At 35.4% G+C, this 27,652-nt stretch overlaps 1 protein-coding gene across 4 annotated transcripts in view; it reads right to left on the bottom strand.

The window, feature by feature from the left end:
- Nucleotides 1-6,003: 6,003 nt before the first annotated feature.
- The window catches only part of LOC145674453 (uncharacterized), a 102,314-nt gene continuing 80,665 nt past the window's right edge, over nucleotides 6,004-27,652 (bottom strand). For 3 of the 4 annotated variants that reach the window (XM_081744524.1, XM_081744523.1, XM_081744522.1), the window contains 2 exons: nucleotides 20,711-20,917; nucleotides 6,004-7,915 (listed from right to left, as the gene is read on the bottom strand). In XM_081744524.1, coding sequence (XP_081600650.1) covers nucleotides 7,745-7,915; nucleotides 20,711-20,917 — 378 coding nt within the window. In that variant the 3' untranslated portion in view covers nucleotides 6,004-7,744. The remainder of the gene's footprint in view (nucleotides 7,916-20,710; nucleotides 20,918-27,652) is intronic. The other variant, XM_081744525.1, reaches the window with a different exon arrangement.

Raw genomic sequence — 27,652 nt, forward strand, 5'->3', positions numbered from 1 at the left:
ACAGACATGCTCAATAACATATGTAATGCAATGTTGTCAACTGAGCACAAAAAGTAATTTTGTTAAATGGCACGGAACACAAATTATAACATGTAGACAATCTAATTATGAGTAGAACCATACCTGTGAAGTCATGATGTACCGTGTTGTCAACGTTTAAAGACAAGCCTATATGAATTCCTATATGAATATCGGATATTTTGTTTAGTCTCTGCTGTAAATGCAACCACGCACAACACGCCAGAAATCATTCGATATCTTGATTCTGTTCAAAATGCCGATGGTCTGTTAACGACTTTCATTTACTTGCTGGAACATCGTTCCATCTGTTATGAATCGGACTCATCTTTCCTAATGGAATATCCGGTACACCCACTTCATGTGGGAGACTCCCTTCGCCGCCACGGAACGATTAAGAATTATTCAGTTTTGGATATAGCAGATTACAAGATAATAACATGCCACCTCAGCACATTGGTTAATAATTTTGGAGATATTCGCCCCCAAAATTTCATTTCTCTACGGTTTTGGACAGCCGTAGCTTAAACTATACACTTCTGACCACAGGTGCATATTAACTTTTCCCCTTGTTTTCATGTGAGTAATCACCTGTTTCAGTTTGTCCATCTAGTTCATTAATACCCTGTACATACATATCTTAGTAGCTAAAATGTCCATTCTTTGCATGGGGAGAATAAGTTTACGTAAAGTACTTGTAGCTGTTCCGCTGTTTAGAATGAATTTCGACAAACTGCATCGGAAGTGTTAATATTCATCTCATGGTTCGGAACTAACATCGAACGTTTTCAGTTTAAAATTTCACCCTCTTCCCACCCCAGCCCATACCGATGGGGCTGAGCTTTTACTTTACAGAAGTCCGGAATATTTCTAATTATCTCAGCAACCCGAAAGCTATGAATTGGACACTAATATTGGTAGTTTGCTATTATATTTGCATGTCACCCCTTCTTCGTTTGTCGAAAGTGTACTAAAACCTAAGTTACACCATGGTCCATTCATACACTAAGATCAAAATTGGTGCAGCGGTCTAGAATTACTAAGCTGACAATCATTTTTTTTTTTCGTGTCCTATGTCTCAACCTTCACCTGGTTGCCAAAAAGTTGCTTAAAATGTAAGGTAGGCAAAGGTAAAATAAATCAAATTCGGTGCAGCTAGGGGGAATTCGCGGATAGCTACATAATTTTTATATATAGAGAAGTTATCTCCTTGCTCCCTTTGAAACGGGAATTTAAAAAAAAACTGGATCACTGATCCTATTTTAAATGAAAAAAAAAATATGTAAGAAGTTTTATCTTCCCAAATTGAGATAATAGTAATTTGGATATTTTTGAACCCTTCACTCCCCCTTAGAATACGTATTTTAATCGAGGCAAGATAACCTAGGTCATAGCCTGATCATGTACCAAAAATAGTCAAAAACTGTCCAGCAGTCTAGGATGAATTTGTGAACAAAAAAGTTTATATTCATTTTTATATAGTTAGAAGATGCCCTTTAAAATGGACGCTCGGTCACGGGTCCTATTATTTTAATGAAGATAGCATATACCTAACAGGGCCGGATTTAGGGGGATGCACCGGTATAGTTCAACCCCTTTGTTGTAAATATACACTATCTAAAGTGAGAAGCTAGCAGCAAAAATAGTAACATTTGCATAAACTTTTTTCCGTTATGTTTCCGTTTGGGGCTTAAAAGAAAGCGGAGTTTTGCAAAAGCAATAGTTTAAGTCGATTTTCTGAAGGTTGAAGGAAAAGGATTCACCAAGCAAAACAATATTCACTCACTCTAAAGGAGCCTAAAGGGACTAAGAAAATCAAATTCAAAAGTAGTGGTTATTGGTGCAGCCCCCGTCAGAAAATCCTGAATATGGCCCTGATACCAAGGTTCATCTTCAACTTAGATCGTGAAATACTAAATTTATCAAATTATGAATCCCGTTTCCGCCTTAGGATACGCGTTTTAATCGAAGTAACACGATAAAAGCCTAAGCTAGACAAGGGTCTAGTCAGGTGTCAAAAAATCATTAATCGGTCCAGCGGTGTAGTAGTAGTAGTAGTAGTAGGAGGAGGAGGAGGAGGAGGAGGAGGAAGAGGACAAACTTATTCTTAAAGACTTTCCGGTTAATTTTCTTTAGTATATAGGTATGCATCACTGAGGATATATATAAGTATACAGAAGAAAAATTTGAACCCTAGCAACAAATATTCGACCCAACACAGGAAACAAACGTGCTACCGAACTGTGAATGTTGACTGTACGTTGTATTTTGACCCATTTACCGAGTATTTGCCAACAAACTCAATTGTAAACTTAACCCTGACGAAAGGAATAACACTTCGAAAGTGAGTACAAGGTCCAAATTGTTGGATAAATTACTGTACATAGTCACTTGACCAACATACGCTTTAAATTACGGCGAATAATGATCAAGGTAGTCTTGACATATGGGTCCCACAAGCAACGGCTCTTTATATTTTATTCCTGAGGCTGATCGACACCCTAGTACACTGGTTTACTCAGGGAATCTATAATGCTTAGAGATTGAGAGCCTTATCCAGTGTCATTTTGATGCGTGATTAGTGCCATACTAAAGAGTTCGACAAAAGTGTTCCCTGCAGTAGTCAGGTCTTTAGTATGACTAATCATACGTCAAATCTAATCTGCACAAGACCCTGTATCTTTCTTCATTTTAGCAATTACCAATTTTCAAGAACGCCAACCATTAATCTACGTAGGGCCTACTAAGGACAGTCGCATATTGACTGAAGGACAAGACAGTAAAATAGAGGGGAAACAGAGCCAGGAAACTGAGCAATGGAACAAAGTCTCGTATCGCATACTCATTTGAGCATGTACTAGATAAACCTTCTCCATTCTTATGGTTGAAGCAAGTTTAAACCGCTAAATCTTCTATGTTTCCTCTTCTACCTGCCTCGGCCCAGATTTGACTGCCCTGTTCTCTGGTCAATATGCGGCTATCCTAAATATACTGCTAGGAAACTAGTTGTAATGTTTGTTGCTGTAGAAAACATTCGGGGAATATTGTACGGTACCAATGAAACCATAGTGACGAAAAGCTTCCAAGGAATATGAGGAATATCGTAGCAGAATCGGATCCATGTCACCAAGTTACGGACCCTATTTCACATGCTGCTGTTTGTAAGGTATTTTTTTTTTTTTTTTGTAAATAGGAAACACATATGCAAGTTGAATTACCAATAAAACCATGTTGCTGATACACGGCTCCCTTCCCACTAACAGGAGGGTTCACACACATTATTACATGAATTTATACAACTCCTGCGGTTGTTTCCAAAATAGCATCTTTCAATCCATCCACTCACTTTTACACACCCAAGCTGAAACACATTCACAATTAAGTAACGGGCAATGTAGAGCTTTCAACTAAAGTGTAAATTTTGTCTGGTTCTTTCTCCGCAACGTGAGCGTCCCATTTTCTCATCCAACCAATTTTCCAATAAGCATCGATTTGAACTTATATCACCTTCAGCGTACACATAACATGTTAATGGGAGTCAAAAATTACCACCAAATGAGTTTCAGTTTTCAACTTCCCAACTATGCGAATATTGTATGATAGAGAAGCGTACACGCGTTTATTCCTCAATTTTTTTTTTATTGTGTCTTCAGACAGTTTATACGCTGAATTGCAAATAATGTCTAATTCTCTCAGCATAGCAGAGGTGGTGAGGTTTGCTGGTTAGAAACCCCTTGTTCGTAGCAGCGCAGACGTAAGGTTAGGGAGCCTCTCCTGCGCAAAGCAGCTTTGAAAGGTAGGAACTGATCAGTTGAAAACCGATGTCTTCTGCCCCTGTGCGTCTTCTTTTATAGCCAGTTTTGGAGGCAGAGTCTATGAAGGTGTTTTCTTCGTGACTCCGTGTCCTCTTATTTCTTCGGAGAATGCATCCGTCGGCTGCTTGGTAATCCTTGTGCTGAAGTACGTGATGTTTGGAAATATGAGGAAATGGTGCAATATTTGAACAGACCTGTAACTTATTTCTTAAACAGAGGGATAATATGAGTAACGGAACCTGTTACTCAGACGCAGACTCAACGTATAAAATTTTGACATCTTAAGTTATTACAAGTACTATATGGAAAGAAATATTGAAACAAAGTCATTTCTTTCTACTTGTACTTCCGATTTCAGTAGAGGAAGAACGTGAGAAAATCATTCTTCCCATACTAAATCCACATTAAAAAGAAAAATAGTTTGACGCTTCCTATTAGTTTCAGCTCAAGGGAAATAAATGCAATATCAGAAGTAATAGTAAATTTGTATTTTTGGTTCCAATAGGGGAGCAAAATCAGATGAAAACTGCTTGCGGTACTGGATCAATGCCAGAAAACTTCTCACTACTTTCTATCCTTACTGTTTTACTAAGAAATAATGCATTTCCTTGTACAATTTAAGAAACCCTTGCGCTTTGATTTATCCTTTGTAACAGGACATGCATTTCTAGAGCTCGACAAAAATATATGCCGAAATTTATTTGTAAAATAAATACATTTGTTTAAAATAATTGTTTAAATCCCACAAAAAAAACTTATCACACGATGTACAGAAGAGCATTCAATTATATAATTAATTTCAAATACAAATACAATTAAGAAATATCCAAATTGTGCCAAACGTTGATTGGAAAATAAATGTATTTACTTCAAATAATTATGTACTATCGTAACAGTGGAATAAAGTTACACCAAAAATTGGATAAATTTGCTAAATGGAAAATTGTAATATTAATTGTAGCGTTTCTCGCGTAATTATTATTAATTGTAATAGTAACTGTATCTCTTGACGAAGCCATGAACGCTAAGTTCTTACGGCGGAAAATGAAATAAATAAATAAATAAAATTATTTGAATCTCTCAATACATAATTTGAACAATAATTTTCTGAAAAAAAATTACACAATATATAAAACAACTTAAACTGTTTTCAGAGGAGCATTTAAATCTTAAAATATGCAAAGCATTTCAAATAAACTTATATCAGAAATATTGAACTGGAATTATTTATTTCATATAACCACTGATGAAATCCATGTAAAACTTCCATCAGCAACAACACATTTTTCTAAATTACTTATTTTTTTAACTTCTAAATCCCCAGGTTCGAAACAGTTCTGCTTGCTGAAGAACCAGACCTTGAGTGAGACATTACTATATTTACTTATTTAACAAATATTTGTGAATTTTGTAACACTTTGTCGAATAGGATACATTAATGTCGAATCTAACCTCATACCATCCAATCTAGATATTACAAGTTATGGTGAAAGAGTGGTAATATTGGATAAAAGCACCTTTATATTAGAAGCTATTGCTTCCAATCGTACGTGGAATTTGAAAGTTTTCACGTTCTTCATTACCTAGAAGGCACATGTAAACGGAGAAACTTATAAACCTTCCAACTGCACGCATCGTTATGTCGTGGTAAATTTTAATGTAACATTACCTATACAATGATATTACCGTCATCCTGTGTTGTTTGAAACCAGCAGCATTTCTGCTTTCTTTCGGGGGGAGGTGAGGAACTACACTTTCTGAATCCCCTAACGACCCCTTGTTTGAAAGATACTATTTCCAGAAGTATCAGCTTCTGAAGAAGTTGAGCTTTATTTACTTCTACAATAATATTGATCACTAATAGTTCCAACTTGATTACTCAAACTTTAATTACGAAGAAGCCACTTTTAGAAAGAATTGGAGGATCTTTGAAATCATACATTGTCGTATAGCTTCTAGTTTCAAATATAAAGTTAATTTTACCCAATATCACCACTCTTTCACCATAATTTGTAATATCTAAATTGGATGGTATGTGGTTAGGTTCGACATTAATGTATCCTATTTAACAAAGTGTTACAGAATTCACAAACATTTAAGATTGAGTTCTTTTTCTTGAGCATTTGGGTGTAATGTTTTTACATACTTGTGCTTCCTTTAAACAAATAAATTAGACGGAAGATTTATTCTTAGGTGGTACCAAATACAATTACAGAAAAAACAAAACTGTGTGTATACAAACATTTACAAAACTCATTTTTGCAATGTTATAGCTGCATTAAATCTATGAATATTAAAACATTGCAGTTTAAAAAAGAAAAATCATGCATTAGAATTGTAATTTATGCATATCCTAAAATTTGTAACTAAAAGTTAGGTTACAACTATAGAATATATATTTGTAGCCCTAAGTTATTTCAAATCCTTAAGGTAAGGGTTATTTTTTCCATAAAGTAAATCAGCAATCAAAAAGTTAATACGAAACAGAAATGCACATGTTATCAAAACTACAACTCACTTAAGCGATGAGTCAGCTGAAGTAAATCTATGAATATTAAGGAATAATGTAAGTATTAAAAAACATTACAGTTTAAAAAGAAGGTTACATTAAAGCTGTAATTTATGCATACCCAACTAAAGTTTATAAAAGTGAACAAACGAAAAATTAAAATAAGCATATATAGGCATTAATATAGTTTGTTTCGATGGACTACCGACAAAATTAATAAATATCTAGAAAATGAATTCACGAATGAGTGAAAAATAGCTACGTAGAAGGAATATGTTCAAGTTTCCCTGTTGCATAACCTGTTTTATTCAGATTTGAGTTTAGTGTTAGTATATTCAGAGCCGTTACGAAAAGTTCATTCGAATATCTATTACTTACATCAAGCTTTACTTCAGTAGTTAGATCAATTATGCACGGATTGGTTTTCCAGAGAAGACAGCAGATTAAAACAATTTGTTTTGTTGTTTGTCGTACAAAAGAAACAAGTATACACTTTTCTAGAGAGTTGATACGTACTTAATTGATATGTAACGACTGAAGTGAAGCTTGATATGGCTAAGATATATACGAATGAAATTTTCGTAACACTCAGTTCTGAATATATAAACACTAAAATCAAATCTGAATAAAACAGGTTGTACAATTAGTGTAATTTCAACATAACCTTTATACGTAGCTCAAGTTATTTTTACTTCAGCCTTTGTGAATTACTATTTTCTAGATACGGATTAATTTTATCGGTATCCATCGAAAAACCGTATTAGTCGTTATATAGCTCATTTGCTGCAACAGCGACAACTCTAAACTTGTCTCCTGAAAAGTTTTTTTTAAGGTTTCGACATGCTATGATTTCAACAGTAATTTATATAAAGAAACTGCTTTCTCTCAGACAATTTTGCAATTTCAGATGTCTCGTTCTAGCAATAGAAAGTAGATGCATAAAGGGCTTTTTTTCTTCCTATTAACTCTAAGGGTCATTTGAGTTGTGTCACCGTTGCAGCAAATGAGCGATATATGCTAATTTTAACTTTTCATTTGTTCACTCGTATGAATTTTAGTTTGGAGATTTCTAAATTACAGTTCTAATGTACGATTTCTCTTTTCAAACTACGATGTTCTAACACATTATTCTTTAATATTCATGGATTTACTGCAGCCAAACCGTTGCATAAGTGAGTTGTAGTTTTGGTAACATGTGCATTTCTGTTTTGTATTAAAAACTTTAATTGCAGATATTCTTCTGGAAAAATACTTCTACCTTAAGGATTTGAAATAGTTAAGGGCTACAAATATATATTCTATAGTTATAAAAATGTATAAAAGAATAGTCCAATATAATTCATATATAAAAAGAAACCTTTCATATATATTAAGTAAATTTGAGAACTATTCCTTGTACTGGTTACTTTTGCTTTTTAGGTCCCAATTTAGGACTTTCAGGATTTACAAGCTCCTTATTAGATGGATGAGGTTCAAATCTCTTCAATCTGCGGTATGGTCTAGCTTTGTGTACCAATTTTTTCCTTAACTCTATTGTTTGTTGTTGAAGCTCCTCTTCTTTACGCCTTTCAACCTAAAAAACAAATACAATAAATCAATTACTGATATCTCCGTTTACTACATCCTAGATCTATAAATATGCACAACATATCCTTCAAAAGATAAATCATCGACTATATTGTGCAGTATGGGTATGTCGGTCCTGTAGCTCAGAAAAGTGACACAGGATTTGAGCTTTAAAATAATCCTACGATTTTGAATCAAACTTTTACAGCAACGGTACAGAAATCGGGACCTGGATCGCTTTATGAATAGATATTCAACATGTCGACAGAAAAGATTTTGATGCAGAATGGAATAAGGAAATTGTAGTAGAAAAGATTTACGTAAGGATGAGAAATATTTACAACAGTACCTCTGATAGTCTGTGACAATGATCCACTAATCATGTTCCTCTCTGCCTGGCGATATGTAGATGATGAATGGCACAGTGGCTCAGTGGTAGAATGCTTACGTCTGGTGTGTAGGGTCCCTGTTTCGATCCCTGACTAAGTAAGTTTGTGGTTAGCAATTCTTATTGCACCAGTTTTCAGCATTCAGTCTCCATCATCACTTAAAGTGACAATTTTTATTTCATTCCGTTTGCTGTTAATTTAGGTTTTCTAGTTTTAATTTTTAAAAAATGAACTTTTTTCTCTTATATCAGCTTTAACATATATCTCATCATTGGATTTATGTACCTGGAATAACTACTGGGTATTGCGTTTTTTTAAGGATCAGTAATGTGCTTCTCCAATCTGGTATGCTTATACTGAGTAATGTTGTAAGATTTCACATTTCCAACGTGCTTCATATACACAAATTGAATGTACAGCAGGTTTAAAATATTTCGTAAGTTGAACTTCATAGATGTATGTCTGTATCCTGTAACATATAATCCATAGATTTTATGGATTTTATGTCACTGGTTATTAAATATTTATAGAAAAGGTGTCTCTAGGAATAATTTATATTATATTATTTTGTACCGAAAAAGCTTTTTTCGTTTTTGCCTATTCTTTTGTTTTTGTTGGTTATGCCCTCTGGTGGGACGTACTAGCACGACGGATGAGCTATCTCTATAGGTGGCCATAGTTGTGCTGGAACGTCCGAGGGAGGAAGTATAATGGTTGTTTCGCTACTATTATCATAATTTGTGATCGAGTTATTGTATCAAAAGTTATTCTATGTACATAATCTACGAGTGATATTCGAAGTATAATTCTGTTAAAGTTTAAAATTCGGATATAATCATGAAGTTTAAAGTGGAATGCTGTAACCTCATGTTGGCTATTTGTTCTATTCGATAGCACGGATTGGCTTAATAAGGCAGCGAGGTACGTAAGTTTCATACTTTTCCTTCCTTCATTATATTATGCTTACATTTAAAGGGCCCTTTGCCATTTTGTTAGTTTTAGGCACTTTGCCTATAACTTTTCTACCTTTTTTTCTAAATTGAATTAGATTCCTGCATTATTACCAATCGGTGTGACTAATTAGAACAAGTTAGCTGGTACTGAGGCAAATAGTTTACGTTGCTAATTGGATAATAGTCTAAGATTGAATCTATTGAAATTCTATTTCCACTATTACGAATACCATAATGAAATACTGATTGTTGAATTGTTAAATATATGTTGATTATTGGGTTCTTAAAAGTTTAAATATACTGTTTGAATTTCTAAAGGAGATCGGTTGTAAGAGTATTATTTTATGAACTCAAATCCTACTACTACTATTCAGAGATTTATTTTGATAGCATTGCTTGTTAGTAGCGATAATAGATTACGTATCCTTTCTATATTTCAGTGTGGAATTACGAAACCACTAAAATTAATATCGGGGGAACCGATCGATGTGTTCTCCTCTCCCACCCATACGTACGCTAATTTTCGAATCTCAGGTTATATATAATTTAATTGAAAATACTAAGATACCGAAATTAGCGTAATATAAGTATGGTTACACATTATTCCAGCACAACTATCATTAATTTTCTGTATATGGAAGGGGTGGTAATCGTGCAATATCACTCGTAGATATACAAAAGAAGTTCAGTATTGCATAATTTATGGTGTATAAGAATTTCAGTATTGCTCAGAATTCCTATATTTCAGTATTGCTCGCAATGAAAGAGTAAAGTATACGGGGTGTGAGATTGACACTAGAGGTCTCGGGTTCGATCCAAGTGTTGCTTTTGGATTTTCTCATTTGTAAAAGCTCATTCGTTGGTATATTACATGGACTGTGCTATCCTTGTTAAATCGGAGTTTATTTCCTTATTTGAACATAACATGAATCAGTCTAAAGACAAAAAAACTGGTGGTAAACAAAAACATATAATAGTGGACGACGAGATTAGTCTTATGAATGTCGCCGGACCTATTAGAGGTGACCGGAGTGTTCCTTTCTCCGATAGTGATAAGGACCTTGAACTGATTACCCAGAACACCGAGTCAATAACGTTAGAAGCCCCAATGGATTTGTCAAAACCTAAACTGTGTGACATTGTTTATAAAAGTGGGAATGATAAGATGAGGCAAAGGATTTTAAATCCTGTAGTTATCAACCGTCATAGTGAATCGAGTATGCCACACCTGCAGGCCAAGGCTCGCGACCTTCAAACAGGTTTTTCTTTATCTCACTCATTGCCTCGAGGCTATCAACCTACTGAACAATATAAAAACTTTTCTTTAGGGCATGGTTTTCAAAACAAATCTGTTGTTATTCCTTTTAAATCTGATAAACTAATGAACTCAATAGCCATAATACCTTTTGAACGAATGATTGCGAATTTGCCCTTTTGTGATGGACACAATGAAGTGTTATTATTCGAGTGGCTGCTAGGTTTATATCAAATTGTAAAGACAATGTTATATTCTTTTGACATTGTATTAATTGTTTCACTTTCTAGAACAGGAGGCACTTTAAAACAAATTCTTTTAGAGTGCGTTACTAATAATTGTGAGTGGCATGGGGTTACAACTCGTATACGAGAAGCTTTAATTTCAGAAACCGGATTACGTGTAATAAATCAGCATTATTTAGAACGCTTGCAAGACAGGGATGAAAATATAATGGAATATTTTGATCACGTGTCTGACTGTTATTATATATTATTTGGTGAATATGATTCAATTCCCATATTGTATTACATATTGGGAGGTATGAATCCCCGATTGCGTTATGAACTTTTCCGGTATTCTGAACCAGGAAGTCTTGAGGAACTAAAAGATAGGTTACAAACTTATAATTTGCAGCAACAATCAGTGTTAACTTATGAACGTAAGCTTCTAGAAAACCCTCAACAAGTGCGAATTAAGTGTCATCTTTGTCACGGAAACCATAAACTAGTAAATTGTCCCCATAGACTGCAACCTATTCATAATAAAGGTATTGGTCAAGAGAAAAGAACTTACAATAACATCAGTAATTTTAAGAAAGGAAGTGTGCGGACATTTAATGATAAAATGGTGCATCGTCCCCTTGCAGTGTTTGTTAAAGCAATTATATATGAAAACCATGTTGAAGGTGCAATTGATACTTGTTCGACAGTTAGTTTGATCGACAATGCATTAGTAAAATTGTTGGAGAATAATAAACAAATAAAAAGGAAAAAAGAAAGGTTTGTTGGTTCGGGAATAGACGGGAAAACAGTGACTATTAATGAATCTGTGGAAATACCTATCCGGATTGACTCTGTTACTATGAATATCAAATTTTTCATTCATCCTAGTTTGTCTCCAAAATTTATATTGGGTATTGATGCCGTTAAAGCTAATCATATGGTCATCGATACGGTGAACGACGTAGTGATATTGAAAGGTGGACAAGTGCGTGCCCCTATATTTTATAAACGTTACATACCATCAAGTTCAAGCATTAATGAGCCTTCTAAGTCTTTTGTTAGTGGACCAGTCCAGCGGAACCGGAGGGGGAGGATTGAGTTGTTTTTGCCCACATCTAATCCGAAAAGGCGGCTCCAGAGGGAGGTCGCTAATGGAATCCAGGGAGCTGTAGGGAATTGTGGTGTGATGCTGAGAAAAGATGGTCCAGTGGTTCATGCCTTGGTTGATAGTACGAGTTCGGCGAGTCGGTCCCCGGTCGCAGGATCGAGCCAGCAGTCCAGTCTTCAGAGGATAGTAACTGAAGAGTCGTTTTCGTCTACTGATGGTACCCAGGCCTCCACAAAAGGAGAGCCACCTGCTGTAGATCCTCAATTGGATAATCCGGAGGGAAAGCTTCAACGTTATGTAGAGCAGTTATATGCTTCGTACTCCGATGTTTTTACTGAAAAGGTAGGCACAATACATAACTATACTTTAGATATTCATGTAAGCGATGAATCACCAATACGGTTAGAACTTTATCCTTTGCCCCGCCAAGACCAGAAAGAGCTTGATAAAATTTTGGATAATTTATTAAAAGATAACATAATAGAAAAATCAACGAGTCCATGGGCATTTCCTGCCTTTTTGGTGGATAAAAAGACGGGAAATAAGAGACTTGTGATCGATTACTCTAAATTGAATAAAAGGTTAAATATTGTTTCTCAGCCTTCTCCCATTATGGAGGACGTTCTTTCGGCTTTGAGCAAAGGAAAAGTGTTTTCCGTGGTCGATATGTCTTCAGCGTATTCACAATTATTATTGTCAGAACGTTCCAAAAAATATACTTCTTTTGTAACTCATCGCGGTAGTTATATGTACCGAAAGTTACCTTTTGGATTAACAATGGGTAGTTATGCTTTAATGGAAGTACTTAAGTTATTGTATGATTTGAAGGATGAAGGAATTGAATATTACTGTGATGATATAATTATTTTTAGTAAAAATGTAGAACAACATAAAGTCTTGCTAGAGAAGGTACTTACTATTTTTCGTAATAATGGGATTACAATATCACCAACTAAAAGTCTATTGTTTCAAACTAAGATAAATTATTTAGGATTTGTGATTTCAAATGGAAACTTGGAAATGGATCCTAAAAGAATTGATGTTATACGAAATTTACCCCCACCAAAAAATCGAAAAGCTTTAATATCTTTGGCAGCATTTCTCCAATTTTATGGGAAGTTTGTTGAAGGATTTAATGAAATCATGTATCCTATACATAAGTTGCGCAGTATACGGACAAAATTTGCTTGGAAATCAGAGCAGCAGGCCGCTTTAGACAAAATAAAGGAGTTGTTTGAAACTCAGATTGTTTTAAAGTTACCAGAATTAGACCGGAAGTTCATAGTGCGGACGGATGCAAGCACCCGGGCCCTTAGCGGGGTCGTCGAACAAATGGATAGCGCCGGGAATATTAGGCCTGTGGGTTTCTATTCGCGAACTCTTAAGCCAGCGGACTTTCATAAGAGTGTGTATCATCTTGAGTTGCAGGCAGTGGTAGAAACTCTTGAACGATATAAATTGTATTTACGTAATCGATTTGATCTTTTGATAGATAACCAAGCATTGACGTACGCCTTGAGTAATGTAAGGCGGATGAAAAAGTATGGCAGCTTATTGTATAGGTTAGCATGCTTTAATTTTGATGTTAAACATTTGTCATCAGTCCAAAATATCGGTGCAGACTTGATTTCACGGATTTATGATCCTTTTAATTTCGATATTTATGATACTACTTTAGGTGAGGAAGAAATTAAGAAAAATTTGTTAAATATAAATTTCTGGAATAATCCCAATTCTTCTATTTCCATAAAGGAACATCAGTTGCGGGACCCTGAATGTTTACAGATTATTGAACAATTGCAGCAAGGTAAGGAAGTTAAATCGTTCAAATTAGTTAATGGGATTCTTTGCAAGAAAACCAAGGCTCATATTCGTCCGTTTAAGATATATGTTCCGAACGCTCTTAGGCCTATGATTATGGATTTGTACCATAATGACCCACTGTTGGGGTCACACCTAGGGGTTTATAAATCAATCAATAGAATCGCCATGAGATACACGTGGGATCGGATTTTTACGGACGTTCATGATTATATTACTTCGTGTGAATTATGCCAACGCGCGAAAACTAGTAATGTTACCCCGCGGGGAGAGTTAATCTCTGAAGTAAGCAAAATTATTAATTCCAATTGGGACATTGATACCCTAGGTCCCCTACCAAGAAGTAGGCCTGGGCGATACATATTGATAATTGTTGATAGATGCAGTAAATTTTTAATGTTAGAGCCTCTCAGGGAATTGAAAAGTTTTCTTGTTATTAGGATATTACGTAAATTGATGAACCGACACGGTTATATACATATTCTTTCCCATGACAACGCGTCAATTTTTACATCACAGATTTTTCGTGATTTTCTTGCGGGATTGGGGATTAGAGATTGTCGGGTATCGCCTTATTTTCCAGCGGCAAATTCAGCGGAACGTCCGATAAGAGTAATTAAAGATATTTTGAAAACATATGTTCATGATAAACAGGAACATTGGGATAAGATGTTGGGAGAGAGAGAATTCTCTTTGAATAATTCTATCCACGAGGGGACACGTGTTTCTCCCATGGAGATGAAATATAACGTCAATGATCCGTTAGACGTGAAATGGAGGATCGATATTTTATTTCAGAATAAACCAGGTCGCGATACTTTGCAATGTGCTATTCAAAATATGGAGAGAGCGTGGCAACGTCGTAAACGGTTATATGACCAAAATAGGGTCCCCACTGATTATCAGGTGGGGCAGAAAGTTCTTTTAAAATCCCAACTGAAATCTTCATTGACAGATAAGATTAATAAAGGATTATCTATGAGATGGTCTGAACCGTTCGAGATCGTTAAGCTGTTGACGAACAACACATTACTCGTTCGGAATGTTGAAAATCCGAGAGATGTGAGAAGAACGCATGTGGCGTTAGTAAAGAGATTTCGTGAGAGGAGGTCTGTACCGTGAAGTTTTGGTACTGTACTGTTACCAATAGAGAGAGAGAGACCTGTGAGTAATGATATAAGAGTAATATTGAAATTTTCAGCAAACTGTAAATAATTATATGTATATATATGTAATTTGTTTTTGGTGTTTTCGTACTGTTTGTCTTTTTTCTATTTATGTAGGGTGGCCACCTGCTAATCTAGTCATGTTTGTTCGGCTTCTTGTTTTGTATTTCGTCTCCATTTGTTGTGAACGTAATGGGAACCCATGATTTCTTGGTATGCTTATGGATTGCTGGAAGGAGGATATGAAATGAAATTTGAAGGTCGGATACATGTATTTGTATTCATGTTTTTTTTTCATCAGGTATTGTGTTATGTTATTAGAATCGGTTTGGAGATTATACCTACATTAGAATTTATTTTGCACTTAAAAAGAAATAATTATATATTGAAAGTAATTTTTCCATAGGAATTGATATTATTTATTAACATATTATTTGGATCTTATGATTCTAATTTGTCTCTGGTTATAATGACAATGTTTTCTGAAACTTTTGCAAATAGTTTACTAGTTGAATCCACGGTGAATTCGGATGGACGTATGTGGATTGATATTTTTTTCTCTTTTTCTAGACTTTTCCTAGTATGAGTGATTTTGTATGATTGATCTAGGGGGATTTTTTTTTTTTAATTTTTAGTATGATTGTTTGGATGAGTGTTTGTTCTTTTGTTCCTATACTAACATTTTTCTAATATCGTCCACAATATGTCCTTATCTGTAATTCTCTTTATTTCTCGATTCGCTCGCTTTCAAAAAAAGAAAGATTTTTTTTTGCTTGCGAGTGGGCCGGGGCGAGGGTGTAACATATAATCCATAGATTTTATGGATTTTATGTCACTGGTTATTAAATATTTATAGAAAAGGTGTCTCTAGGAATAATTTATATTATATTATTTTGTACCGAAAAAGCTTTTTCGTTTTTGCCTATTCTTTTGTTTTTGTTGGTTATGCCCTCTGGTGGGACGTACTAGCACGACGGATGAGCTATCTCTATAGGTGGCCATAGTTGTGCTGGAACGTCCGAGGGAGGAAGTATAATGGTTGTTTCGCTACTATTATCATAATTTGTGATCGAGTTATTGTATCAAAAGTTATTCTATATACATAATCTACGAGTGATATTCGAAGTATAATTCTGTTAAAGTTTAAAATTCGGATATAATCATGAAGTTTAAAGTGGAATGCTGTAACCTCATGTTGGCTATTTGTTCTATTCGATAGCACGGATTGGCTTAATAAGGCAGCAAGGTACGTAAGTTTCATACTTTTCCTTCCTTCATTATATTATGCTTACATTTAAAGGGCCCTTTGCCATTTTGTTAGTTTTAGGCACTTTGCCTATAACTTTTCTACCTTTTTTCTAAATTGAATTAGATTCCTGCATTATTACCAATCGGTGTGACTAATTAGAACAAGTTAGCTGGTACTGAGGCAAATAGTTTACGTTGCTAATTGGATAATAGTCTAAGATTGAATCTATTGAAATTCTATTTCCACTATTACGAATACCATAATGAAATACTGATTGTTGAATTGTTAAATATATGTTGATTATTGGGTTCTTAAAAGTTTAAATATACTGTTTGAATTTCTAAAGGAGATCGGTTGTAAGAGTATTATTTTATGAACTCAAATCCTACTACTACTATTCAGAGATTTATTTTGATAGCATTGCTTGTTAGTAGCGATAATAGATTACGTATCCTTTCTATATTTCAGTGTGGAATTACGAAACCACTAAAATTAATATCGGGGGAACCGATCGATGTGTTCTCCTCTCCCACCCATACGTACGCTAATTTTCGAATCTCAGGTTATATATAATTTAATTGAAAATACTAAGATACCGAAATTAGCGTAATATAAGTATGGTTACAATCCCTCACCGAGTACGGTACATATTTTCCCTTAATTCTAATGGAATTTTAAACTAGCTTTCAGATAGAGATTTGGAGAGGAAAATAACCAAATGTGAGTTATTTTACAGATAGTAAGTAAGCAAGCAATTTTACAGATAGTAAGTAATTTTACAGATAGTAATTTTACAGATAGTAAGTAATTTTACAGATAGTAAGTAATTAAGTAATTTTACAGATAGTAAGTAATTTTACAGATAGTAATTAAGCAAGGCGAAATGCAATATACATACCACAACAAATTTGCAATTAAAAGTGACCAGAGTTGTTCGAAATTTTTCTTGAGAATTATCTAGAAACTTGACTTGGAATGGGAAGCCAATGAACAGAACTGGGAATAGGAAAAGAGAACCTAATTGTTGGTAGTTCAAAACAGGACGTTGTCATAGTTGAAACTATTCTGGGAGACTTGGAAGAAGTTATGGAAGAAAAATAGGGAGACATTACAATTAACGACTAGTATTATAATATGTAGTTTCCATGTCACAATTATTAGATTTTAAACAAACATTCTAAATGTCTCATGAAACCTACCAGTAACTGCATGTAAATTACGATGATTCATATAGATAGAGGTAAGAACCAGAGCATGGTAACTTTAGTATTTCAAATAGTTCTCCAACTACCATATGATTATCACATTTAGATTGCTACCATTTCACTGAATATCAACACTGTAGTCGAACATGTTAGAAGTTAATGTAATTTCCAACCATAAAATTGGTTAAGAAATTTAGTTTGTGAGATTTACAAAGCTGTAACTACTGGTGGGTATAAATGACAAAGATAGTTACATAATAGGGTTTTGCTGATCTGAATCCAGAAGCAAGTTGCATAATTAACATAGGTATTCTTCAATTACTGGCAGGTCACCTGCTGCAACTGAAGCTTCGATGCTCCACGGTCTTCCGCTTACCTCTTCGTCTTCACATACAATTATTTTGTTTTGATATAGTCTATCAATTGTAGTCCCTCCCTCTTCTCTGCCACCATACCCAATAGCAAGCATCTCATGATCTAGTTCCTTCTTACCCAATGTCCCAACCAGTTTTTTCCTAATATCTAAAACGGTTTCGTTTCTCCCCACCATTTCTAATACCCTCTCATATTTTTCGCTCTACCCAAGCCACTTAGAAACCTAATATGAATACTATTCACAACTCTTTGAAATGAAACGAAATGAAATACAGGGTGGGCCATAAGTCCCTTACCACCCCTTGTAAAATCAGTTTTCGTGGAAAATAGTGAACAACAACCATGTAGTAACATAGCAGGCCGAAGGGGAAGTCTGATTGTGATGGTGAGCAAGATGGCGGCCATCTTAAAAGCAGCCATCTTAAATTCACGTCAAGATTTTTAAATGGGAATGTATTTAAGTTATGTCACACGGTTATGCCGGCTAAGGTAAAGGAGACTGATGAGAAATGAATGAAATAGTGGAATGGAAACGGGAGGAAAACAGAACCAAGAAAAACCCACGCACAATGTGTTTGTCTACCACCAAGTTCACTTGATGGAAGCTGGAATAGAACCAGAGGTATAATAGAGCTGAGATAGACCCCATGCACCAGAGGTGAATGCTCTACCACTGAACCACACCGTCCATTCTATTCACAAGTGTTAAAATAAAACACCATGTAATGCAGTGTTAACAACGAAAACAGTTCCGAATGTGCTAGTCGTATATTCATATCTGGAGAACAGAGTATATAAAAATATCTACAAAATGAAAAAATGTCTTCACAAATAGAGGAAAAAATTAAAACTAATCACTCAAATTTTGACTTAAAGATTCCAAAATGCATGATAAAATTTCATAGTTTAATGAGGTTAGTTTTAAAGAGGATCATTCTAACCTTTAAAATTATAGCAGACGACCAAAAAGAGCTGTCAAAATACGTACACTTTTCAATAGTCTTGTCAGTACTATAATTATTCCAAACAAACATTTCAATATTCTTCTACCTACTACGTAACGCTCTGATTTAGTTTCCTCCGCAATCAGCTTCCATTCTTTCAGTGATCGGTTTCATTCCACTGTTTAATTTCCATCGTCCGTAAGAACAGAGTATGCTATTTGGGAGATTAAAGTAATTTCTAACAATTGATTCTGCGAAACTATGAAATAATCAACTAAATCTTAAATCCATGAAACTTTGGTTCCTCTCTTAAGCATTGAGCATTTTTTAAAGGGTTTTTATACGAGAGAGGATCAGAAACCAGCTTGTGTCTTAAAACATTCAATGGAAATTCTGACATTTTTTACTATTAGTATTTGTTGAGTACATTTTGGATTTATCAAATTTTGGATGTATTATTTATATATATAGTGAAGGAACGTTAAGTTTGAAGATAATTTTTCTATTTTAAATTCATTTTATTTAGATATTAGAAGTTAAAGGTTAAAAAATTATATTTTAAATTGGCGTTGTATTTCAAAATTAAGAAATGATGCAGACAGAATAATTTCTAAATAAGATTTCGTTATGTTTATGTTTGTTTTGTTGACATATGTGAAGTAACGATACAGACACGAGTTTGCACGTGTCGTCATTATGACAACAAACATTGAAAAAATAGTAATTGCAAAACTTTTATAAAATTTTGTTAACATGAACACATTTTAGAAGTTTGTCAAAACTGTTGAAATCTCAGACGTAGACTATTTGGAAATTTAATTCATTGAGAGACAGTGGTTTCAGCAAAGACATGAAACAACAATAAAATGAAGTAAGAGATGAGACCGCAAGATCGTAGTTTGGAGGACGACATAAAAAGGTTATGTCGGAGAGAATGGGGATCAGTTGCAGGGAGCCTACACCAAGATCAGTCGTAGGGATCAGTCGATGGAGAAGTTAATCAATGGAGCAGTTGCCGAGGATCAGTCGAATGGATCAGTTGAAGAGAGCCCATACAACGAGCAATCAGTTGGATCAGTAGCAGCGAGTCCGTAAACGGTGGATATCCTTCCACTGTTAATCAGCGAAGTAACTACATCCAGAGTCAAACCAACAAACTTAAGGAAGGAACTCAGTCCATGAGTTCTCATCTAATATCAACAGGTATGTGGTGTTTCATCTCAGTTGCTCTCAATTGAGTAAATCGCCACGAGTCTACTTTGTGTGATCTGCTGGTATTAAACTTATTCGCTCACACACAACATTACACTTCATAAATTCTTTTATAAGAAATACATAATTTTAATAATACGACTTGATGTTATCATTTAACTCAAACAAATGCGACTTATCCCGGGAAATTCAACATTAAGTTGTTATGGTTCTGTTATATCTGTCTATTTCAGACAATAGACAGAAGCAACTTTATTCGTGTCATAAAGCATCTACATCCCGATTAGGCACGACACGAGTAGTAGTTGAGAACCAAACGAGTGGACCTAGAGTCACCAAATTTTGGTCACGGGTACATTCGTCCAGGCCCCAGACAAAGACAGTTTTTCAAAATTCGAACCAGGGGGCTCTCGGACGGGGCATTTACTGGGACATGTAAAAGTAGTAGAAAATGACCAAAATTAGTGCCGAATTCATAATTTTCGCGGTCGATGAGATCAATGGTGAAACTCTGATCGCATTACTTCCAAATTCACCCCATTCGGCTGCGGGCCGGGGATCACCGGAGGGATACCGAGACATGTAAAAGTAATCCAAAATGACCGATATTAGTCTCAAATCCAGTTTTAGCAGTCGCTGAGATCAATGGTGATACCCCCCCCACAGGCGTTGACTTCCAAATACAGCCCCTATCGGCTGGGGGCCAGGGAAGTTTTTTCTAAATTTCGAACCAGGGGTGTCAGTTTTTTTTTTTTTACCGAGATATGTAAAAGTAGTAGAAAATGACCGATATTTTTTCCTTTCGTTGTTCAGTTTGTTTACATAGATATTTTACCTGACCCATGGGTAGAATGGATACTTCAGCTAGTAGATAAAACTAATTAAAATTTAATCTACTTACTTCTTTAATTTCCTCTTCCAATTTAGCTTGCTTATCTTTGATTCTTTGATCAAAAGCTCTCCTCTCTGTTGATCGCTTCTCGGTGTGAAGTAATACTTCGTCAGCTTGCAGAAGTCGATGAGGTACTTCTGGTAGAAATGGTTCTTTTCTTCGGACACCGCTTGATCTTAGTTTGAAGGAACGTTTTTGATTTTGTTTGGCCTTTACCTGTTCGAAAATATACTGATTTTAACTTCGAAATTTAGTGAAATGAAGGAAGGAGACAATGATATTCCTTGTAACATGGCAGAAACTGCCAATATCAGTCATTTCCAACTTATCGTTTACAATTCAAGGACTTGCTTTGCGTGCTCAAAATACCGCGGTTGTTGAAATTCTTTATAGGGCAAGGCAAGACTACTATTGTGTGTTAAAAAAAAGGGTTTCACGCTCGAAGCATCACTATAAATCGTAGGAGCCCGGAAGAAAAGAATGGACTAGGAAAGGTAAAGGAGTAGTATACTACGTACTATTTTATTACAATCCGAGTACTTAGATTCTCTTGTGGGATTACTGATAAATCATCGGCATTACTTTTTGCATGTTAGCTCTGCTTCTGCCAACGGCGGATCCAGAGGAGGCGATCGGAGCGATCGCCCCTCCCCCCAGAAGAGGAAACTTTCTTATTTTATATAAATAAATAAATAATAAAATCCATTCCCGAGTTTGAAGCTCTTAAAAGTAGCTCTAAACAGCAAATATGACAACCCACCGCCCCCCCCCCCTCAAGAAGTCTGTCCTGGATCCACCCGTGGCTTCTGCCAACGTTAAGTGGTTCCTTCTAATTCTTGTATTTGTTTATCTGCTTTATTGAAAACAAGAGAAACTAGTGTCACAGCAGCGAGTTAAATATGACTGGTCTATGTATCGCATACTAGCATTAAAAATATATGTGGTTCATCTTAACAAATGTTTATTAAACGCGTCACTTTTAAAAATAAAATCTGACCAATGAAAAAACACTATCATTCTGTGTTAGTTTCAGCAATGTATAGGTAAGTTATAGATGTAAATAATATTTAAAAAATGGGATGATATATGTAGCAGAAACTTAAAATATTAGGGGGTGAGCCTTTTGCAGATCCGAGTCAGCTCCAATATCATCTATTAGCGACTGGATAAACTAAGTCTCCTCTAGTTGGCGTGTCGCCCTGTCTTCAGCAGCATATTAAGAGCTGTCGGGACTTACAGAAACACACAAATTGTTAATAACTTTGTTTTGGCCACATTTTAAGTTATACGTTGCTCTATAGTTATGATGTTTATTCAGCTAATTTTTATTACATAAAACACGATGACAAATTTTAAATAATAGAAAATACCATGTTGACACACTGCCTTACAAAAGAGGATGAAACTTAAATGGTTATCGTATGTAGTATAAAAAATATGCACTACTTTTTAAATGTATTACGCAAATTATGTAAAATTTTATTAACACTAATGATAGAATTAAAATTGCTGCAAATTAAAAAAAAAGATCCTGTTAGAGATATGTAAGAATTTCAGATTTTTAAATTACATTAACAGTATTTACGAGTTAATCTGAGAGAAAAGGTGAATGATCTAATACTTAGATGAAGTTCGGGTATTATGGAATAGTCGGATAATTTGGAATACATCATTATCTCGCCTGTGATGTGTTGCTTCCAAGCGACCTCATGTTCCCATGATGCTCTACAGTCAGTCTCCTTGTGATTGTGAAATTCTTTGTGATGGTAGACGTGAAAATTGATTTCTTATTCGTGAAAACTTTTGCAGGTAATGTTTTACAACCTATATTTTCCTATTGAAATGGAATAGAACATCAATTCTTTGTTTACTATGACGTTGGATATACCGAGTGATAGTTTTATAAGCGCTATTATCCTATACGCCTTCGAATGCGTTTAACAGCTCTTTCGCTTCCAAGGTGGCGTGGAGGGTAATATGGAATATCCGCAAGAAAAGCATGGTATTCCGTATTCCATATAGTATTAAGATTACAAAAATATCTATTGGTATTGGACAATTACAGATACATTGATGGTGACAACAATGCAGAGCGTATTTTTTATTACAGCAAATTTTCTGGTGATACAAGGGGTGAGTTTGGATGCAGCGTTCATCATGTTTAATGTGAGCGCACAATGATTGTGCCGATCTGAAGCAAAGTATTATATTTGTGACTTTTCCAAGTAATCACATTCAGTTATATCTTGATATTCAGAATTTTCATATATTGTCACTGTATTCATTGTATGTTCAACAGAAAACTCATTTCTTTTCTATATAGCATTTCTATTCCATATTACCTGACTATTTCATATTACCATCCAAAGAAGTTTCTTTATAAATTATAAATTTTGCCCACCCCTGTAACGAACTTTTTTTTTTATTAAGATACGCATAAGTAAAGCCAATTATGTAAAGCGTATACTTTTTTCCTTTTTGTTTCAATGCGCAATTAACTGAGTTACAAGCGAAACAAAAAGGGTATTCCATAATATCCGAACTTCCTCTAATACAAACAAAATGTAATAATAGAAGTGAATCAGTCATTGCGAAAAGGCCATATGTCCATCCTCACCACATTTTCATTTTAGTGCAAACTTGAGACGTACGTGAAGAAACGCGCATCCCCTGTGAAAAGACCAATTGTCTGGTCATATTATTCCATATCATACAGTATTGTCTCAATATCATCTATACCATTGTATACGTCGAGTTTGCAATCCGAAGTTTTTTCTTTCTTCTTAACAATTTACTTTGGTGGATATATGGCCTTTTCAAAATAACTGATTCAAGTGTATTTGTAAGTAATCAACGAAAGAAATCTACATCCTAATATAAATCTTGGACAGAGTGCTCTTCTAGAACTTCTATTAAATAGGACAAAATTTCTATCTGCGAAATGCATTGTGAGCAAACACTACCTTAAGAAGTCTTTTCTTGAGTAATCTGTGGTTAGTAGTAGCTATAAACCGGATCAGTTTTAGAAACAAGAGATACCACAGATGAAAATCTGTTATATCACGGTAAGCAATATTTGGTGAGGTAGGCACTAGAGAGAGAGAGAGAAAGAGAGAGAGAGAGAGAGAAAGAGAGAAAGAGAGAGAGAGAGAGAGAGAAAGAGAGAGAGAGAGAGAGAGAGAGAGAGAGAGAGAGAGAGAGAGAGAGAGAGAGAGAGAGAGAGAGAGAGAGAGAGAGAGAGAGAGAGAAGGAAATTCTGACAAGTCTTAAATATTTGAAACACACTCGCATCTCGAAGACATCTTTCAACTTCAATTTGGTTATTTCAAAATCTTCACTTTTTTTAAAAAAAAAAAAATACTTTTGACGAATTTTGGTTTGAAGAAATTATATGCGAGCTGTCTAGGAAGTAATGGACGTTTTGAAAGAAACTAACACAATGAACAAATCAAATTGTATTATATACATTTGAAGGGTACACTCAAGCTATCTTTCCACACAATTGCCATGGAAATTAAGACACTTATCATACCGTAGCACAAGTTTTTTTTTTTTTAATACCGTCGCGGTAGAAATCTGCCACCTGCGATTTCAACCACTGGCTTGCACTGGCATGCAGTTCGGCGTCAGTATCAAAGCGTTGTATACAGAACCACGTCTTCAGCGCTGGGAAGAGGTGGTAATAGCTCGGAGCCAAACCCGGTCTGTATAGTGGGTGAACGAATACCTCCCATCCAAAACTATCCAAGAGCTCTCGGGTACGCTTAACCGTGTGTGTGGACGTGTGTTGTCGCGAGAAAACACCTGTGCACTAAGTTTTTGCCGGCGCTTGTTCTGAATCGCACGCCTTAACTTTCACAATGTTTCACAGCTTTTCAAAAAAAAAAAAAAAAAATCACAGAACGCACCTCTCAAGAGACGGGATTTTCTATTGCATCGCACATTGTAACAAGTCACAGAAAACAGTAAGAACGTCACGCTACCACAGCTGGATGCGTACTGAGCGTGGAAACTATCTGACATGAAGGTGGCAACTCTAGCCCCGCCCACTGCCGCGGTAGGCCAAAACGTCTGGTACTTTCTGCACAATCCTCGTAGAACTAAGATTTCATATAGCAGAACATTTGTCCTCAAATGATTTTTTAGCAAATCTTTAAATGCATTTACTTAACCTTTAACAACTTCGTTCAATCAAAACAAGTTTGATGGCCTACGACTTGAGAACCAGTGTAACTTACCAAATTTGAAATGGTGATATACCTTGATCTCAGTAGGCATGTAAAATATGTACAAATTTTTGGTTCCAAAGTATTTGGACATTAAAATTTGAGACTTGGATCTAGTCAGGAGGCACGATGGCTCAGTGGTAGAGCGCTTACCTCTGGTGTGGAGTCACTGGTTTGATCCCCAGCCAAGTAAGTTTGTGGTGAACAACATTGTCCGTGGGTTTTCTCGGGGTACTCCCGTTTACCCCACACTCATTCCACCAATTCTTGCACCATTCATTTGCTTTAGTAGTCTCTCTCAGCCGAAAGGGATAATCGTGAGACGTTAAATAAAGATTTCATTTTTGCATCTAGCCAAAAAATCGAAATTCGAACTGTGATGGATAATAACTCATGAATCAAAGCTTTACACACACATAATATACAGGGTGAGTCAAAAGTCCTTGGACACCTGCATAAGTTTGAAAATGGACGGGAAAAGTAAAAAGTGATGATGGGAACAAAGGTTTGATGGTAGGCCGCAGCTTTTGAAGTATATGTCATTCATGGCAGCCATCCTGAAATCCGCCATTTTGGATTCAAGTCACTTTTTTTAAATGGGAAGGGGGGTGTATGACCCATCAAATAACACTAACTTGAGCTCAGAAATTTAGTGGTGTAATTTGTTTTTTTCTATCTTGTATAGTTTAGAAGTTATGAATGTTCAAATGTGGGAATTATATTATATATATATATATATATATATATATATATATATATATATATATATATATATATATATATATATATATATATATATATATATAATTTCGTATGCTTATTAAACTCGTGAAAGTCTACCATCATCCTAAATTTGACAAATGTCGAGCAAGTTTCATCGATTTCTGTAACCTATACTATTGTGATTTATTTGTTTAAAGAAAATAAAAATTCAAATTAGGGACGAAAATAAACGAACGAGTGAACAAATTTACATAATGATGGAAACTTTAAAACAGCTACAAGTTACCGGATGTAAGATCACAAGGGTATGAAGGATGAACGGAATATATCTACATGAAATGCTTCCGGAGAGTATACAGTTGCAATTGGGAATCTTGTGCAAAAGCCTACTTTTAGTTAGTAGAAAAAAGATGAGAATAATGAAAATGCAAGCTGGGAGACTGAATAATACAAATCCATTCTTGATTGGGTTAGTAGAGGATAAGACCGTGGCATTTTTGTTTCGGCGGCAATGAATCTTCTAGTTTATGAAACCACAAAGGGTTAAGAGTTTCTTTAGGAAACATTAACTTTGTATATCATGGCACGTCAAATTTCTTAAGCAAATAATTTTTGTTACTAATTTGTATTAAACTTTCGGCAATACAAGGTGTGATCAAAATGTACGGTGAATGTAGTTGCACACTGCCGTCTATCGATGTTGTATTCACTTGAACTAGTAAGCCCGGTAGTCTGAACCTTTGGTACAGTCAGTGTCCAGTTTGAACTTGTTGTGACATGTTAGTTGGCATCAAGAGGCAGAAGAGTGAGGACCTATTAAGAGTGTCTGTTGTTGGCCAACATTAAGTTTTGTTCTAAGGTGCAGAAAAGTGGCCAAGCAGCTCGCAAAATAAAAGCAGTGTATGTCGATGAAGCGATTGCGTTGAAGACTTTACAAATTAGGGATGCGCACGAGACGAGTTGAGACAGGATTTTCCTGACAAAATTGGAGTCGAGACACGGCTCTTCCAATAGAGAAGTATACATTTTTCGAGTCGAGACATCACTTTTAAAGCACATTTTCGAGTCGAGACAGCCACAAATCTTGTCTCGTGCGCATCCCTATTACAAATGATATGAGCGAGACAAAAACAGCAAGGAGTCTGTTGAAAGCGAACAACGATCGAGACTTCCTTCGACGTCAAAAATAGATGGAAACTTGCAAAAAGTGGTACAAATGATAATGTTCAGACGAATGACTATTCGAGAGCTTTTCGAAGAACTAAACATCACATATGGGTTCGTCAAAGACACTTTAACCGCCAATTAAATGGCCAAATGGCTTCCTTCACCACGGAGACGCGCCGTGTCACACCTTGCTTTTGAGCCGTGAGTTTATGTCCGGAAAAATTGTTCCAGTCTGTCCACATCCGTCTTACCATATTTAGTAGCGTGCAACTTCTGGTTTTTCCCCAAAATTAAAACCGTGCTTCAAGAAAGAAGTGCTGACAGCATTCCTGACTTTGAGAAGGCCACGACAGAGCAACTGAACGCCCTTCCAAAAGTAGCCTTCCAGAAGTACTTCCCGTCATGGATTCAACGTTGGGATAAGTGCATTGCTAGTCAAGCACAGTGCTTTGAAGGAGATTAAATCAAATTCCATGTAAGATTACTACTTTGTTTCTAATCAAATTCATACTTTTTGATCATACCTCGTACATCATTACCTTCAAGCATTATTTGAATATGTGTGGTGAGGCAATGATATATTGTCAACACATTAGTGGCAGTGAGTGCTTAGTTCAAGTTTTATTCTTCATTGCAAAATTAATAGCTTCCAGAAGAGATTAATTTAATGAAGTATGAAACAATGCAACTGGATAGCTATTTGTAGCTGTAAGCTGTTCCACAATTATTTACCTCTAATCAGTGTTCGAAGTGGAAAAAAAGAGGCGGTATGTTTTATTACGATTTTGACTCGACATACCGGCTAGCTACATGTTGAAATACAGTGAGGGCATGT

This window comes from Thermobia domestica, chromosome 17 (assembly GCF_964235325.1).
Source record: "Thermobia domestica chromosome 17, izTheDome1.hap1.1, whole genome shotgun sequence".
In the NCBI taxonomy this organism is placed as follows: domain Eukaryota; kingdom Metazoa; phylum Arthropoda; class Insecta; order Zygentoma; family Lepismatidae; genus Thermobia; species Thermobia domestica.